The 19,280-nt window shown below is 37.8% G+C and overlaps 2 protein-coding genes across 4 annotated transcripts; one reads left to right on the top strand and one right to left on the bottom strand.

The window, feature by feature from the left end:
- Positions 1-5,413: 5,413 nt before the first annotated feature.
- LOC149013098 (peptide methionine sulfoxide reductase A1-like) lies at positions 5,414-11,202 on the bottom strand. Its single transcript, XM_089159065.1, has 2 exons — positions 10,558-11,202; positions 5,414-5,937 (listed from the first exon to the last, which is right to left on the bottom strand). Exons 1-2 carry the CDS (start codon positions 11,089-11,091, stop codon positions 5,686-5,688), a joined length of 786 nt encoding a protein of 261 aa, XP_089015191.1. The 5' UTR covers positions 11,092-11,202; the 3' UTR covers positions 5,414-5,685.
- Positions 11,203-13,552: 2,350 nt separating this feature from the next.
- Positions 13,553-18,458, top strand: LOC149013097 (uncharacterized). Of its 3 annotated transcripts, XM_089158416.1 has the most exons (4): positions 13,553-13,834; positions 13,941-14,338; positions 15,532-17,922; positions 18,238-18,458. In XM_089158416.1, the coding sequence occupies exons 2-3, from the start codon at positions 13,980-13,982 to the stop codon at positions 17,858-17,860; spliced, it is 2,688 nt and encodes an 895-aa protein (XP_089014542.1). In that variant the 5' UTR covers positions 13,553-13,834; positions 13,941-13,979; the 3' UTR covers positions 17,861-17,922; positions 18,238-18,458. The 3 variants fall into 3 exon arrangements, with proteins under 3 accessions (XP_089014542.1, XP_089014540.1, XP_089014541.1); XM_089158414.1 differs by having other exon boundaries at positions 13,553-14,338; XM_089158415.1 differs by having other exon boundaries at positions 13,553-14,338; positions 18,235-18,458.
- Positions 18,459-19,280: the final 822 nt, after the last annotated feature.

Here is a 19,280-nt window from a genome sequence, read left to right as displayed (position 1 = left end):
CTACTCATGTGAAATGACATTGTTATTGTTTTTTTATATGATATCATTATTTCCTATTTTTTAACTCGTAGACATGGGGATCTAATAGGAGGGCACTATTGTAGATATTATACAAACACACCAACATATGTTTTTCGTTAATTTGATCTGAATTCTTGTCGATTCATCTAAAAGCTGATTGACTATCATATGGTTGGATTGAATTACTAAATTTGAAATCCTATAATATCAAAAAAGAGAATTTCTAGAAAGAAGGAACTAGCTCTTGTTCAAGCAATTTAAAGTAATGGCCTTTCCAAATGTGTATACATCTATGTATAGTGGATATGGGATTCTCATTATATCCACTAATAATGTTTAAGATTAAGATTCTCATTTTATGGTTCATTTATGTTTATACATTCATGTCGAATTGGATTTTCCATATCCTTCATCTTCTCATGTAAAATGTCATCATTGTTGTTTTTTTATATGAAATCATTATTTCATGCTGCTGAACTCGTAAATGTGGAGATCTAACAGGAGGGCACTAATGTAATCTATGTATAGTTTTGATAAATTTGATCTAAATTCTTTTCAAGACACGATAACATCAACGTCGATTCATTAAAAGGCGATTGACTATATGGTTTGATTGAATTTGCTAAATTTGAAATCCTAAAATAGCAAAAAAAAAAGAGAATTTTGGGAAGAAGCAAATAGCTCTTGTTCAAGTAACTTAAAGTAGAATAATGCATTTGATTGTTTATACATTTATGTATACTTAAAACTTAAAAGATTAAGATTCCAATTTTGTGGTTAGTTGGTTGGATGGATACAAGTGGACCCACCCAAAATCCAGTTCAGCCTAACCTGATTGGGTTGAACCAGACCATGGGTCTAACCCGGTCGGAGAAAGAAATGGCATGACACATGAGATGTGGGTGGTATTGTACACGTGGCAAGACAGATTTGACTGGTACTTGTCATGGGGTGAGATCTTTTTTGAAGTGTGAGCATGACACTACACTACACTGTACTATATTAGTGGTCCATTCTGGTTTTTGCACTATCATGGATGCACCAAACTGACTCATTATGGTCCACCTTCAATCATTCAATGAACCTGTCTTTGGAAGTGGACCTGATCTTGGTCATTTACACAACAATTGGACTAAAGCTGGCAAGGAGAGAGAGAGAGAGAGGAGAAATAATGACCATCAAGAAAAGACTATTTGGTCTGATAAGATTGTTTATGAGAGTTGCTTCAATCTCAAGGAGCAAGGAATCAAAGTTACTCTTTTCAACCAATGGAAGATTTGAATCTTGACAATAAATCAGCTACATGGTTGGAGTATTTGAGGGCCTGTTTGATTATATGAATCCAGGGGTTTCAAATTTCTGGATTCATGAATCGAAGATTTATGCTTGTTTGGTCCAAATAATTTCTAAAATCTGGGGATTTCATTTTTTTGCTTAAGAACATAAATTAAACTATTATTGGGTATTAGATGAAATTTGCAGATTCACACAGAGTAACTCGATGAAACTTTACAAACTTCGATAGATTTGAGGCTAAAAACACTTAATTTCTTGAACTATGAATCCATGGATTTGAAATCACGTGGATTCATATAACCAAACAGACCCTAAAAACTTGTTTCTATATTCGAGTTATGCAGTTTAGTGTTTGAACTTGTTTTGTACTAACAACGGTATGCTTATCAGAGTTCCATCTATTGTTTTTCCATAATCTCTAAAGGAACATTTGTCAAATCTAAAAAAGTTTCACTACAAGTAAAATGTTATTTAAGTGAATTATGATCTGTCGGACCAGTTTACATGTACCTCGACTATCCTCAAAGGGATGACTTTATATATAAGGAGGAAATAACATCTTATATTACAATGCTTCGCCTCAACCCTATAGAGATTCGAATTCTTAACTTCGTATGATACGATGTTGGCCTTTCTTTGTCAACTAAGCTAACCCCTTGAAGTCTCTCTCCTCTATTGTCTATTAATAAATTAATCAACAACCACCCATTGATGGAGAATTGGGAATCTCAAACTACTACAAGAAAGATTCCACCTCAACAACATCATTAAAGTAATTGCTTCCTCGAAGTTAGTTTAAGTAAACCATTGAATTCTTCTAAACTTTGTGCTAAGCAATATTTCTTGTACTCAAAGTCACCTTTTATATTTGTATATTAAGGGATATAATCTAAGTTTATTTCAACGAGGATCTCTGAGAATGACGACAACCACAACGGCGAAAACATGAAATGACATAATTACCCCCAATATACCCTGCACATAGCTCTCTAACCCTTGCAAGTTAATTAGGGTTTTGTAGTCTATTAAACACCAATTTAACTTGACCAGTCAAGAATCAAGATTCATTCTAAGAGAAAGTAATTAATTAGATAATTAATCACTATATAATAGAAAAAACTATAGAATACGTGGATTGTTCGTATCCAAGATATTGCATGAAAATCCCCAAAATCTAGGTATTTGAACTTCATATACAGATAAAATAATACTTTGGGGTTACAACCACCCAACAAAGAGGATATTTGTTTAACGTAAGCTTTTAATAGGTTGATTAATATTTAAACACTATGCAGATGTGCCTAACACCAATATTAGGAACTATAGAGTATGTTGCTTATATTTTGTTCATTTTTGAATTGAAAGATGTGGAAAAAAAGACTAAACAAACAATTATATTGGGCTTAGGAATCTTTGCCACAATGGCATCATGGATTGCACACCTTGTGTTGTTGTTTTCGATAAATAGACCTCAAAAATTACCCAAAAAAGGAAAAGATACATACACTTGAAACTTCTAATTCAAGGTATGAAGTGATAATCACCCTCCCCAAGGGAAAGGTTATTTTATCTTAATCAACATCAATAAGAGATCAAATGAGATCCGCTTGAATTGGGATCATAATTTTTTGTAAGCTTCTTCCGTAATACATTTTGGAAATAATTTAGTTTTGAATAGTGACAAGGTGAACGCCCATTAAATACATCGTCAGGTCAGAAAAGATTATCTTTTACTTTAAAGAATAGAATTGAACTTCGAAGGATCGCTCAGTTGGTAGAAACTAACATCTCATAGTGTGAAGTTAAGAGTTCGAATTCTTTTGAAGTCAGGGCAAAGCCCTCTCTTATAGGATATAGTTAAGCTTTCAAGGTGCAAGTTAATTGACTTGAACCAACCTCAATTTCAAAAGAAAAGAAAATTAATAAAACTGGATCCAGTCAGCTTTGCGAACTACGAGTAAAGTATACGTGTTTTAAAGAGAATCATCACTACTTTTGATATTTGGACGACAGAGAAATGTGTCTGGAGAAGACAAAGGTCGACCTAGAGGCAAGAGTCACATGAGATGGGGTCAAGATCTTTTTTGTGAAGGATAAAGTTCCAATTGAGTAGAAGACTCCATGTTGACAAAGCAAGGACCAAAGCTTACATTTGCATTTGGGCATGGAGTGGAGTGTAGCAAAAGCTGTTTCCCTTTTAGGATAACAACCTTTATTCTTTTTCCCTACCACACTATATTTGAGAAAAATAAAGAAAAAGGTAAAGGCTAGCCCGGCAATATGCTTAGTAGAATTACATTCTTTCCATACTTTAAAGGGAAGCTAGAATCCATCGTTGATTTACCTTAGTAGTACCTAGATGTTATTAAAAAAAAAAAAAGTAGTACCTAGATGCGAGACTTTCTTATGAATGTATGGTGACGATGTCTCTGAAGGTAATGTTATCTTCTATCTTATGTGTAGGAAATCCCTCATTAATCTATGTCTTTTGACTCTCTTGCTTCTTAAATTAAATTTTTTTTATTTAAATATCCATGATAGATGGAAAGACTAAGGGCCCACAGAGAGTGGAGGTCATTGAAAGTGAAATTTAATGAATGGGGAAAGTTGATGTTATGAAGTATGGTTTAATTTAAAACTCCTATGTGTCTAATCTATCTCTTTAAAACAAGAACATTAATGTCATTTTATAATGGGAAGGTGAGACTAGAGAGACAACCCATGGGGATGCAAGGAAATCACGAGCTTCCTTTAGTCATGTGCTTTAAATGCGTAGGACGGTCATGTTTTTCATATCAGCCGTTGGATTGAGATCGCAATCTCGGTCGAAATCCCACCCAGATCCTAATCCGACGGCCGACAATAGCATCGTATACATTATGGCACAGGTCTAAAGCATTTTCGAGGAAATCACACCCTATGACCCTATGGTAGATTTATGTTTCTAACTTTCTATTATTGAGAAGCAATTTTTGTCCATTACCTACAAATCCTTAGTGGAGATACACCTAAGCTGACCCAAACAGCACAGATCCCAAAAAAAATTCTGCCAACCTGACAGCACGCAACATTTTTAACCATTGTTAGGCTACCAAAAGTCCAAATTAACTTATGAAGTCCAAGCTTTTTCTCCTTTTTCTGGTAAAATCCCAAGCTTTTTCAACCGTTACTCGCCGTGTTGCCGTCACGCAAAGCAACTCTTCTTTGAGAGAGAAAAACAGGCTGTGATGGGAGAATGCTTTTTGAACAAGTTCAATGACACTTGTGGTCAACCAACTTAACTGTCAAACCCAAGAAGGAAAAGGCACCACCAAGCTGAGTTGGTGGGTCTTAACACCGATTTGGACCAAAAAGATTTGAAAACTAAAATCTAATTCTTTTTAAATTTGGAGCTCTGGGATCTGGATCCAATATTCTTCCTTGCAAATTGCAGATTCACAGAAACAAGAAGCCCACAAAGCAGAGGGCGATGCCCATGACCAATCCATGACTAATCCTTTATGCAAGCGAGATTTATAGGACCTTTCCCAACAGATTGGAGCCTTGTAAAAAGAGTTGAAATCCTTTGTGCTCCCCCTCAAAACTCTCCACCCCACATCAGGTTGAAGTCCTATCTGTAAATTCAAACAAGAAAAATCAGAGGTGGACGTCCCAGTGGGCTCCACCTCTAATATGCAGTGAAAAAGGTTTGGGTTTGTGAAAAGAACTTTCAAACATGTTTTTAGATGCAGGTGTAGGTCAACCAAATCGTAACATCTTGCGTGAAGTAGAGATGATAGTGATCAAGATTGTCCTTCTACGGTGGCATTTACCATGTTGTGAAGCATGAAAGCATGATAAATGTTGCTTGTGCAGGTCAGTTTCATCCATATAGTGTAGGTATAGGATGAGGTCAAACAAATCATCAAAAGTGTTGCTTCTGGTGGAAACAAGAGCTGCAATGACTATACCTCTAATGCAGATCATAAAAAGTATATACTTGTGATCGAAGAGAAGGAAACTGATGAGGTAAGTAGAGAGGCCCAAAGACGGAAGGAAAGGGGAGAGATGAGAGAGAATGGGAGATAATGAGTAGAAAGAGAAACTAACTTGCAATGAGAAAATAAGCAAGCGTGGATCAGATAAAATAGAGCTAACATATAAACTAACAGCTAGAAAGTAATAACATGAATAGATGGACAGGAACAATACATAACATGGTTCAAAAGCTACATGACTGCTATCATTACAAAATATAAGTGTTTTTAAATCTTGGTTCTATGTACCAAAGAAACAAAATCTTGATTCTGGGGGAGGGTGCACAAACCTATTAACAAGCATCTTAGGAGACAAACATCAAAAATAGAACAGCATCAAGATCATCTGCGCTTAGCCATAGCATCTGATTGGGTCATTGCAGCCTTTCCCAGAAGACTGCTTGAACCCAAACCGGCCACCTTTTTCAAGATACTGCTGGTGGTATTCCTCTGCTCTGTAAAACTTTCTAGCTGGAAGAATCTCAGTGACAATCTTCCTGTTTAAGAGCTTCTGCTGCTTCTCAAGAGACTCAATTGCTGCTTTCTCCTGCTCAGGCGTGTAATAGTAAATTCCTGATCTGTATTGCATACCCACATCATTTCCCTGCCCATCAAGCAACATACAGCAGATTGAATGGTTAACACAGCACTATCCAGAACTACAAAACCCAAAATATAAAACCATGGTTCAGATGAAAAATGACATAAAGTGGCAACCCAACAGAGTTTGAGCACAGTGATATCATAAAAATGAACCAAAAAATGTATCAACATTTTATTTTGAGGTGAATAAGCGATAAGATAGATGGAACACAATTCCAATATCAAGGAAGAAAACAAAATGTCCACGGCACTCATGCAAGACATGATATAGAGTTTTGCACATTCCACGTGAGAATTCAATAGGTAGGGTAGTTGAGACAGACCCACTGAAATTTGGCTCTTTAACCCCGTCTAACTCATTGGTATTATTAACATCTGAGTACAGGTTTCATATAATAGTTGTCGACCAAGGAGGAGAGATCCTGAACTTGACAAACCTGGGCGTTGGCATCAGGCATCAGATGGATGGGGATCAGAAATGGCTCAAACCAACATGAACAAACCATGCACATGATAAGAAGGTTCTTAAAAAAAAAAAATGACGGCCCCCCACAGTTGGCAGAACAGCAATATATGCCATGAGGTATCCAACCTGGTGGAATCATTGACTGTGTCAATCTGTGAATCAAATTAAGCTTCATGACAAAGAGCCATACATGGGAACACATGACATACTAAGGGATCAAAAATGTTGGAAAATTATTGATATTATTTAAGAACTTAGGACTGAATGGGACCTGATCAGACCAGGTCCAAACCCTGAACAAGTGACATTTGGATTGAAAGTTGACCCACAACATTGGCCCAGCAGAGGGCAAAAGACACAAGATAAGTCACTGAATATTGTATGACATGTACTATATTATCTTATGGTGTTATATAATTTACTCTAAAACATGGTGTGGTTGGTTATATTACATATATACATGTCAAAAACAAAATTAAATAGAAAATGAATACGATATTAATACAAAAAATATGACAACAGGTAAGGTCAGGGTTAGTAAGGCAGAATAAGGTTGGACCTACAATACAAAAGCTTGCGCAGTGAACTTCTTCCTCCCAGTTGGCCAATGTGTAGACCTAACTGGACTGATAACGTAGGCATATTTCAATATCATCTGGTTGGTCGTAATACTTACCATGTCGCAGCTTCGGTATGTTCCAAATTCTGGTGAATTTTGGCAGGAAGCAGATTACCACGTGGCAAACTTAAGTCAATATCTTGATCAAGTTTTGACAGCTAGAAAAGATACAATATATGATAGGCCATATGATTGTATGACCTTCAAATTGTATCCATCAATCTAGGTGATTCTCATGCTCAAAATCTCCATGTCAGCGTACAACCGCCATATGTCAATTCTGAGTGTTACAATTAAAAGTTATAAAACAAATTCACATGATGGACCATATGTTTGAGATCATCGACGGAAAGTGAAAGCAAACCCCATATAAGATCATGTCCCCAAATCAAACATCAGGGATAATTCAGCTAAGTTTTTACAACCATGTCATGTAGGAAAACTATACCCAACTTGGTTGATCAATTATAATTAACTCACTAACGCTTATTCCAAGTTAACTGGGACACAATTTTATATGGTATAACAAACATACCATGCATAAAAATACATGCAACAAGTTTGACCAGGCTCAGGCCTAGCTAACCTCCTAGAACCCATACCTAAAATAGTTTTCAGCGCACGTGATAAAGTCTTTATCAAACACAATTACCCACCTAATCTAATCTTAAATCAAACTGATGAAACTTGAGCCAAGGCACCCAATTTCAGACTGGCAGTCTAGCACTGAGCAATGTTCAGCCCTATATAATCCATAGTAAATCCACTACTCCAATCCCACTCCAGAGTACAACTGGGTGGGTTTCCTTACACTGACAATTGCAATATGTTCCACATCCATGATTTTTGTCTTTAAACAAGGAAGATATACGCCTGGTATGAGGAGAGAGATCTTACTTTCCTGTACGCAGCATCCAGAGTCTCCCACTCACTAATGCAATCAGGTTAACCTAATGATAGGTTTCACATGCTGTCCAACAAGCTATCACTAAGACAAACCACATCAAATATGAACTTTAAAAAATTCAACAACTTTAATAAGGAAAATTTTCTGGTTCTTGGATAAAAATCAAGAGCATACAATGGTGAGTTGTTGACTCATGGATTAAATCTGAACATAGCAAGTTGTTTAGATCTTTAACTGGCTTCTGGTCAAGGAAGACAAATAACGGAAGGAAACAACAGGGTATGCATGGGAAGCTTAACTCAGAATTATAAGGAAGACAAGTTTGCTTGTCTGAATGCCTGAAAGAATAATTGAACCTGACCAGATAAGGAAGGGAGGACTCATACCTCGTTGACATAAATTGATCAAAACATAATGTTGAACTTTGGTCCACAAGAATAGGAAGTTATAACCTCTTGGAACACTTAACTTACAACAATCTTCAGCAGATAATAACAGCTAGCAATGAGAACCTTAAGGACTCATACGTCAATAAGAAGGCTTACCAGAAGCTTTCACTCTTAAGGATACTTAATGGTCAGATGGGAATGTAGACAAACAGGTCAGCATGTGCCAGGGAGAGATATTAGATCTGGGGAAAAAATTAACTGAGAAAATCAATACTTCAGCCAGCAGAGAATTGAATACAGCAGATAAGAAAAAAAAATAAAGGAAGACGATTGAGTCTTAAACATCAACAGCTTCCTGCCAGTTCCAAGCTTCGTGGCAAGGTAGTTAGCTGTTTCTCACATTCAAGTTGCATCTAAAAAACACTGGTTATCAAACCAGAATTTCAAATCATTGACTGTATATACCAGCCCTCACACTTTTATTAATACTCAAAAAATGGAAGCGGGAAACTTCATTCCATGGTTGGATATCACCTCTAGTCACAAATTACCCTTAATAATGAAAAAAAAAATTCTATTGTAAGCCACTTGCTATTAATATGATTAACATAAAAGATAAGTATCAAATAAGAAAAGAGAATCAGAATTGGGCCTGGATTCAGGCCTGTTACAAGACTAAACTAAACCCAAGGACTAGGTGGACACTAGGCTGGCTGAGTTCACAAAATATTTCAGATCCTTTGCTCTTCCTCTCTTTAATCTACAACACTCACATATCATCAAGCCAAATGGACCATTAGGCAGAATGAAGCCTAAATCATACTCCAAGAAAATGAGAATTAGAGAAAATGCTTGAAGACGATTGGGAGGCAAAACAGAAAGCTGAGCAAATAAATGGAAGGTACATGCTATTATTCTGCCCTGACCTCTGACAGGTATCCTACTAGACCATACTAGTCTACAGAATAATCATAATGCTATATCACCCTTCTATTTTGCACAAACAGTAGAGCCCATAGAAAGGCCTACTCAAGATTTTAAAACTGAGATAATTTTATCAACAACTTTAACCTGAGCTAATTCCAAACATTCCCTATTACTTATCCAATAATTACTCAAAAATCCCTTACTCAACCTTTTTCTGATTCCACTAGTAAAGCACAATTCTGCATTGCTTTCTCCCTGGAACCACAATATCCTTAAATTGTCCCATCACCTTCACACAGCCCCTCTGTGCGCATTGTGCTATCTTCCACAGCACCTGCACCAATAGGAATTCTCAGTCACTCTGGTTTCCCCTCCCTACTTACTATTCACTTCCTATGCCACTACCACTACTTTCCCAAAATCAACAGAAAACTGGAAATAAGATCCTCCCACACAGGTGATGGATCTCCTAGCACAAAGGGGCTAGCTCTCCAATATCCCCAAATCTTTCTGTCATAGTTAAGCACTTAAAACTAGGTTTAACATGCTCTCATGGTTGACTCACAAAATTCAGCTCAAGAGCTGCTTTCTCTGTTCAAGTTGATGCTTCTCTCAAATGACTGTCACTACTTCCGTACCTTTGGAGGTCATCGGTAAACCGAGGAGATGGGAATCCTTTAAAAGAAACTTCCATGGAAATCCAGCGACCTTGATACTAGCTTAATTATGGCAATCATCCATGAACTCTAGCAAAATCTGATAATATATGGCTTAAGGTGATGACCGAGATGACCCTTACAAATTGAGTGGAAAGTCTCCTCATTCAAGGAAGAGGAAAAACCAATAAACTAAGTTGACGATAATACATAGTGAGAGCAAGAACGAGGATGGGAAGGAAGGGGAGAGAGGGGGAAAACTGGAACACTATAGCGGCGTTGACTTTCGCCTGTGAAGAAAATACCTTCAAAAGTCAAATTTCAGAATTAATCACTGCATCACCATTAACACGAACAACACTATACACATAGGAAGTGAAATCCTTGATAAAATTGGATTTATCTAAAAAACTTAAGTCCCAATCAACTCACACACAAAAGAAAAAATAGATACCCACGCTCAGTTTATCGCTGACACTACTTGCTCTAATCAACAGACCTAAGGGAGGTACCGTGAGAACCCATACTACGGGAAACACAATAATTTCTTGGTCAAAAAACACAATAATTCTAAAGCCCAGCCAAATTGGAGAAAAAACCCAAACAAAAACAAGAAGATAGACTATATAAAATTCCCCATAAATTCGACTGATATACCTGACGATTGAGCGTGGTTGGATCATGTCGCTCCCAGAACACATCAAGCAGACTCTCGTAACCACACTCCTTGGGATCATAATGAATCCTAACAATCTCAGAGTGGTTCGTCGTGCCCGTACAGATATCGTTGTACGTCGGATTATGCAAATGGCCTTGACTGTACCCAACTTCCGTCTTCGAAACTCCGGGAACTCTCTGAAAGGCTAACTCGACACCCCAAAAGCATCCAGCACCGAATTGAGCCAACTGTTGACCTGGAGCAGGAATATCGTCATCTAGACCTTGAGCTATTGATGAAGACGATGATGAGTCCATGACCACTTCTGGAGAAGCTCGATTCCCAAACCCTAATCCAAGCTTCCCTAACCAACTCTTGGTTGTTGTCAACATGTGGAGATTTCTGGAATTAGGTGGAAATGTTGAGTGCTTAACTGGGATTTTGCGGGAAGATGCGAGAAGAGATATCCGGGAAGAAGATACGAACAAGACTGAAGGAACCGAAGTCGAATAAGCAGATATCCCTTTAAGCATTTTTATTTTATATTACTGCGATAAAGAAATTCGAGATTTTTTAAAGCTTCAAGCCGGTTGAAGCTGTGGAGATTGGATTGGAGACTTGGAGTTCAAGAAAAGGCAGAAAAGAACTTTGATTTTAGATGTTACAGTTAGAACCTGTGTTACACGTGAGAAATGTTTTTTTTTTTTTTTCAAAGGAGAATAAATATGATTCCAATTGGTTGGTTATGAGTGCAGCAAAGCTTTTGCTTTTCCCTTTTTTTTTTCCTGTCTTAGATTCCAAAATTTTCAAAGCCCCCATGAATTATCACCCAAAATTAATGTCACAATCAGTCAATCCCTTATTATTTACGCCATTAATCTTACTTTCTACCTATGCATTTCCAATAAACATCCTAAGTTTAAAATTTTCATTTATGATTTATATCTCTAAGATTGTGAGGATTAAAATTGAAGACTCAACAACAAAAAGGACGATTGCTCGAGGAGCTTCTTCCCCCCTTCTCTCCCTTGTGTTCGATCAGAACATTCCGGGTTTCTTGGTTTTGAAAATTCTTGCCTCGATTGTGATTTCCTAATGGCAAGGTTTCTGTTGATATGTATTCTCACATTAAAAGGGATTTGCTTGAAATTTTGGCTAACTCAAGGGCTATCATTAACTTTAAGGAGTAATTCAAAAAGACACTGGAAAATTTCCTTTAGATTATGAGTCAGTGTCTACCATCAGCATGTTTCACATCTATATGTTAAGGCACTGCCATATATCAGAAGGAAAAAGAAAAAAAGAAAACCACAATCGTTATCGTCATTATATCCAGATGGACTAAGACAATCTGAATTAATAAGGTTTATAAATTCTAATCTACATACCCAGTATGCTTTGGTTTAGACTTGGCATTGTTTAGTTTGCATTCAATGGTGTGGATTACAAATTGACTCCCTTAATCTTGGCTATGAGCAATGGGTTGGGTCAACTAGGGTAGATGGCAAATGGTGAAGGGTAGTTCAAATTGACCCCAAAAAAAAGTCACATATCTCAATGAAATAATTAGAAGTATTGACAGATGAATTATTTTCAGCATTAATGAGCAAATTTTCTATTGCTATAGAAATCATTATTACAGCTTACCCAAAAAAAAAGTTACAAATCAAATAATATGAAGTGGAAATGGTTACTAACAACTCCCTCCGTTGACCTCATTTGTTTACCTCACAAATCAATAAATTTTTTTTTATAAATCATTATCAATTAATTTCTTTATATTTTTTTAATCTACGGTTATTCATTTTTTCTTGAACAGCATGAAACATATGCGGTCAACTTTTTATTTTATTATTATTTTTTTTAAAACTAGGTAAACTAAGCTCAACTTTTTATTTATAAATGTTTCTTAAGAGGGTTGGTTTAGTTAACAAAGACCGATGCCTCATAATTGAAATTAAGAAATTGAATCTTCTTAAAGTCAAAGAAAAATTTCACCATATATTTAAAATAGACATATAACAATTCATCCAAAATACAATCAAGGTACCCATAAATTTGAATTATACAATCAAATGCATTATTAACATAAAGACACATATTTTAACCAAAAAATTAAAGAGAAATTTTAAAGGGCATCTACTGAGTTGTTCATTAAAACTAATACCACTTCATGAGTTGTATAACGTATCAATCACCCCCTATAAGATGAAAATACATCAACAATATTTATTGTCGCTAGCAAATCACAATTAAATGCCAATGTAATTGTTGTTAGGCTTTTCAAAAATATAAGAATAATCTTGAATAAATAACCTACACATGACTCATTTCTTCATATTTATTTACCATCCACGACTTCTTCCTCTCTTAATCATAAGTCTTCAAAAGTTTGTAAGATATGATTTTATTTGGGTGTTTTAAAACGTAGCATGGTTGATATAATATTGAAAATTGATAATTAAAAGCTAAGACTATTGTAAATGGATAATTAAAAGCTAGGAGACTAATGGTAAGCAGCTTGGTTCGCTTAAGCAAGGTTCTGGTATCAAATCCTTGTGAATGCAAAAAATCTCCGCTGGGAGACTAGGGTCGAAACATTGGATTAATCAGTTTTGACAAACAAAAAAAAATAAAAATAAATAGAGTATATACAATAATACGATTAGGTTCTAAAGAACTTGTAACATTGCCGTTATTGTACAACATATTGTAAGAGCGGGGGGATCCAGTGTAAATTTCTTGGTCCCAACTGTTCGTCAATCGCTCAATAAACCGTCGCTACCTCCACTAGTCGGTTTGTTCAGCCTGGCTGTGCAACGTTGGCTTGGACCGTGGATCTCTCCTGTCAAGTTGATTTACCAAAATACACCCCTGAAAATTCGTTGGAATTTTGCCTTTCAAAAGGGTGTGGTGGTCATCGCATACTCCATGTTCAGATTCTTTCACTCAATAAACCGTTAGATTAGAATATATTGCGTCGCTGCTTAGGGCGCCTGTCGAGGAAGCCGTATCAGCTTTCCGTCCACTGTCGGTTTGTAAAATTTCAGCCATGGCTGTGCAACGTTGGCTTGGACCGTGGATCTCTCCTGTCATAGCCGCTCTGCTGTTTCTCGTCGTTCTCTCACTTCACCTCCCCTGTTTTGATCTCCACGGTCTGAGCTGAATCTTCACTGCATTTTCGCCTTTCTCGGCTATCTCATGGAGATTTGAATAGATTCAAACCTTGATCATTTGCATCGGAACAAGAAAAAACCTAGATTGAGCCATTATTTGGTATCTCCATGTTTTTATCCTGATTCGTCTTGTTTACGGTTACTAGGGTTTAATCGATTATCGTGTTTTCTATGATTCATCGAATTAGCAAAATCTTCTATCGCAGTTGAAGGGGTTATTGAGTTTGGAAGAATTTAACTCAGATATGAATCCGAGTGATTTGGCATCGAAGTCTGTTTCTCAAACGGCGACGTCTTCGAGTCAGTCTTTGCTGGGAGCAGATGCGACGACTCTCCCTTTTGCTGGAGCTGGAATACCAGCTCTTCCTTTCCCAGTTGCAGCGGCTGTGCCCGCTTACAATTATGCAATAGCTGCGCAACAGTACCATTTTCAACAATCACTTGTGAATCAGCAACTTTTGGCGCAGCAGCAGGCTGTTGCACATGCTGTAAGCATTAAAGCAGCTACTGAACAGGCAGCTGCTCGTGCTGCTGAGATTAGTAGGCTTTTGAAAGGTGAAAATGAGCTACCAAAAGTCAAGTCCGAGGATTTGGATCCCAAGAAGTAAGTGGGCTTTGCATTCTTTTGTTATTACGGGTTGCAACATTTGCATTCAACGATGATTGTTGATTGAATATATAAAAGCATGAGTACGCCACCACCTCCTCGCCTTACACACACCCTACTCACGGTTGTTCTTCCATATTGCTTCCCTAGCAGAGTCGTAGTATTTTCCTGGAATATTTTGTGCACAGGCTAAGCTTGGCTTGTTCTTTGTTTATTTAGTTGAGCTCTAGTAATCAAATCTTCATCCCCCAATTCATGAAAAATTGGTTTCGCCCGAAGAACCAATCACCAGCAAGGATCAACATACATAAAAATCTCATGGTTTTAAGGGATTCATGTTTTTCCTCATTTCAGTGTTGAAAACATTGTGTTTTTATTTGTTTTTGATTGCTAAGTCAACTAAGTGCCCCTCATTCTATAAATGGTGGCTGCATAGGGTTGAAGTCCCTTGGTGAAATGCATTACATCTGTCCAGGATGCCAAGATATGGCAGTCCCCTAAAAGCTTTTCTTCTGAATTTTTGGTACAAAGGATCCAAATGAAGCAGAAGAGGTCAATTCTTAGGCATTTAGATGTGTCAATAAAGAATTGTCTGAAAACATTATCTTGTAGTATATGTGTCTGTGGACCGGATTGGTCTATATTATCTTGTAGGATATGAGCCCCTATACTGGGTTGCTCTTTATATAAACATCTGGAGATTCAGTAGCATCACTCAAACTAATGACATCTATGAATTGTTGCTGGCCTAGATAAGCATGGTCCTTGAAATCACAAGTGCCATGGAGGATGTGAACTCTTAATTAGTGAGAATCTCTTTATGGTTTGTCCAAAAATTATAGTTTCTTCTTCTGTTTCCTCCGAATGGGACAACATCACACTTGAAATGCACTTTCATTGGCCTTGACGCATATCAGTTGACATGATGTCTTAATGTATCTGAAGATAGAGGATGCAAGGGTAGATGATAAACTACTAAACTGTAGCTTTGGATATGAGTCATTTGTGGGGTTGCACAAGGCTGGCTTGCACTTTCAATTTTAAACTTCTATCTTATGCTTGGTTTTTTTAACTGAATATCTTCTGAAGTCCCAGTTACCTTCCCTGTGCATGTTCACATACTAATTACTAGTTCCCTTTCCTATTGTAATCTGGTTTTTGACTACTGTTACCCTTTTGCCCTTGCGCAGGGAAAATTCAGATTCAAAATCTGTTTCTCGGACTTCATCCCCTAGGTCTTCTAAATCAAAATCTGTCTCCCCAGTCAGGCACGTGAGTACTCGTAAGGGACGTGAAGAATATTCCCCAAGAGATCGCAACAGCTACCGAAGTCATAGATATTCTAATTACCATCATCGCAGTGACAGGGACTATTCTAGATCAAGTTATAGAAGAGATGTTGATCGTTCAGGTGCTAGAAGAAGTTACTCGTATTACCACAGAAGTGGAAGTTGGAGTCGGAGAAGCTCACCGTCTAGGTCGTGGTCCATGAGGTACCGACACGATGACCATTATCGTTCTAGGTACCATCGTGATGACTCTGCTTCTCCTAGGCACTGCCGTATTAGATCCCCGTCACAGAATTCTAGACACACGTCTCCAAGGGTTCGAAACCGGCGTAGTATATCTAGAAGTCCTATTAATGGGAGCATCAGTCCCAGTCCTCAACGTGAGAGGATTAGAAGCCAAAATAGACCAGATGGAAGGCACTTGTCGACCTCAGGTACCAGCTCCAGTCCCCATAGTTCTAGATGCGTGGCAAAGGACAACAGAATTCAGCGTTATGCCAGCGGCAGTCCAAGTCCTCAGTGTGCCAGGAATACAAGTCCAGAAAGACCCGGTAGAAGGATAATGTCATCCTCAGAAACCACTTCCAGTCATGGTAGTCCTAGTCCTGTTGTGGCCAAGGGCAACAGGGTTGACCGAGATGACAGTTGCAGCAAAAACAATAATGCGTCCTCCCTGGATTCTAAGGCACGACCAAGGGAAGCTAAACCTTCTTCTGTCCAGAGGACTGGAAGTTCTAATTCTTCTTTGAGATCAAGATCTAGTTCCAGTGAACATTCTGGCAAAAGCAGCACTCGGGGTTCCAGTTTTGAGAAGGTAGCCTCTGATAAGGTTGCATATGCTGGTGGGGATGATTCTCATTCTGCCAGTTCTGATGGAAAGTTTGTGCAACGAGTCCCAGCTGCAACTCATGATGAAAGTGATTCCCCTGCATCTGCTCGTCCAACATCTACTGGGAGTAGACATTTTCAGTCCACAGATCTGAATAGACGTTCTCTTTCACCTGATTCTTCTCTTTTCAATCATGGAGGCAGGGACAGATACTCTGACAAGGACAGAGAAAATATCAGTGGTAAAGTATTTTTAGCCCAAGAAGTACAGCCATCCCCATCCTCTAGAAGCAAGACCTCAAAGTTGCACAAGAAGGAACATGAATTGCCTTCAAAAGATCCTGAAGATTCCATTCATTTTCTGGCCAAAGAGCTAGATGGCAAGACGAAGGTGAATAGTAATCATGGGACTTTATCAGAAGACATAATGGGAGCGGATGTAAATGACAGTGATCATCAGAAAAGAGTGGGTTCCAGTCCTGAGGATAAGAGATTTGAAGACCTAAACATTCCTAGTGAGTGTGCTATCTATCCTTTGCCAGAACCTCATGAAAGTACTGGTGGAAAGTCATCACTTCATAGGAATCTTGAGGATCCCACACAGGAACAAAATCACCTTAAATCTCCTGCAGCACTGCTTCACAGTAGTGCTCAAGCAGAGGGTGAGCAGGTCACAGTGAGTTCAGATGCTTGCCATCCAAAAAGAAGGTCGAACCAAAGGTCAAGGTCCACGGAGAGGAGGAAGAAACATAGCAGAAGACACCGCAGGCATCACAGAGAGGAGTCTGAAGAAGATGATCACATAAAAAGAAGCCAAAAAGCGTCAAAGTTACACCATAGAAAAAGACAGATTGAGGAAGAGTCTGAAGATGATGATGGTGACAAGAAAAAAAGCAGGAAAGAGTCAAAAATACACCACAGGAAGCACACTGAAGAAGAGTTTAAAGAGGATGATGGTGACAGGATGAAAGAAAGCAAAAAAGAGCCAAAAGTGCACCATAGAAGACATAAGAGAAAAAGATCTGAAGAAGATGATGATGAGATGAAAGATATCACAACAGACCCAAAATTACACCATAAAAGGTATAAGGGGGGAGAGTCTGAAGGAGAAGATGAAGATGATGATGACAATGGCATGCAAGAAAGAAGCAAAGGTTCAAAGACTAAAAGGCATGGGAAGAAGCGTCACAAGAGACATCATAAGATCCATAAGGAAAGGACAAGGAAAAAGAGGAAACATCGAGATGTGTCTAATAGTTCATATGATGATTCTCTCTCTTCCTCTTCTTCTTCTTCTTCTTCTTACGATAATAGGAGAGATTCCCGTGATGTTCCTAGAAAGAGAGCCAGTTCCAGGAAAAAGGGTAGAAGTTCTCCGTCTGCATCAAGTAGCTCAGGCTAGTCTCACTAATTGTGCAACAGTTGGAAGTTTTTGCCATCCTAAAGAGTAGTTTCACTTGCGAGGTGGGATATCACAGTTCTTGTGCCATTAAGAATTTCTGTGTTAGTTTACAAATTTTGGTCATCCCTTTGCTCAATGGGCTCTTTGTTCTATTGCTTTGTTAAGACAAATATAGTATCATGGAAAAGATGGAACACCCCTTTTTCCTATCTCTTACCATTTTGAGAATAGATTAGTTCTGATTTTGTTGCTGTTATTAGAATATAATGGATACGCTATCATTGCAATTGTAGATATGGAAAACTTGGCTTCATAATAGAGTATGCTTGTGGCTTGCATATCTTTTTATTGATGTTTTTTTTCGGTGTCAACAGCAGGTGTCAAAATCATGACAACGCCAATCATTTCTCGGTATGTTTTTTCGGTTCTACCTTTTGAGGATTCAGTTTTCATTGCCCCATTTCTAGATTGATAAATGGTTTCTCTAAGGTAAGAGTCTCAAAGCATTGATGTAATAGTTGAAGTTATCTGAGTTAGTCTTCTCAGAATGACATTAGGTGAAAATTGGAAGACATGAATGGTTTTTTTCCTTTTTCCCCCCCCCCCCCCCCCCCCCTTTTCCAAAATTACGATCCTTTAAGTTTCATTTCAATTTAAGCTGCTTTCTACAATTAGTGCTAACATTTTTATGATTTCACTGTTAAAGCGACCTCCATGCCCCAATGCTCCAACAACAAAAATCAAAATATTGGAGCACAATGTAAAGCTGTCTCATGATAACATCAGTTTCTTATGTGATTTTGGAGGTTATTTTGGCAGTTGTTTGATTGACTAGGCCTGGAGATCCTGCTCATGTGTTAAGAACCGTTGTTGTCTTTGTTGCTGCCAGCAGATACTTGTTCCCTTCCTTTTGTAAGTTATTAAAGTTCATTGACTCAGTGTTACTGAAGATCCTGCGTTGTACCTCTCAATGACTGCCTAAAATCTTCAGTTATCGATAGTTTCTTATATTGAATTCATTTGCGAGGCTCACTAATATCTGTTGTTTCCCCTCTTTTCTCAATGGCCCCATGGGGAAGGGCTGTCTGGATTTCTACAATGCCATGGATTTCCTTATTCAGTTTATGTGCCAATACAATTGCTAGATTACTAGGTTGTTATTGGGGCTCACTCATTTTAGTGGCCAAAACAGCAATTATAGTTTGCATCTCTTTTGTTTTTCTTAGAGATTAACTACAATAAACTGTACCAAAAGATTATCAGTGTCAGAATGTTATCGGGTGTAAAATGAAACTGCTATAATTGGGGCTACAGGTAATGAGAACCCACATTCCAGGTGTTTTAACCTTAGAGATTTATAAGAGGAAATTATTAAGAGAGAGAAGATTGTTGCCACCAATAGCACTAGGAAAAAAAAGGG

Source organism: Hakea prostrata, chromosome 6 (assembly GCF_041222555.1).
Source record: "Hakea prostrata isolate BN-2017 chromosome 6, UWA_Hpros_2, whole genome shotgun sequence".
In the NCBI taxonomy this organism is placed as follows: domain Eukaryota; kingdom Viridiplantae; phylum Streptophyta; class Magnoliopsida; order Proteales; family Proteaceae; genus Hakea; species Hakea prostrata.
Note: the sequence above shows the minus strand (reverse complement) of the source record. Positions and strands in the feature narration are given on the sequence as shown.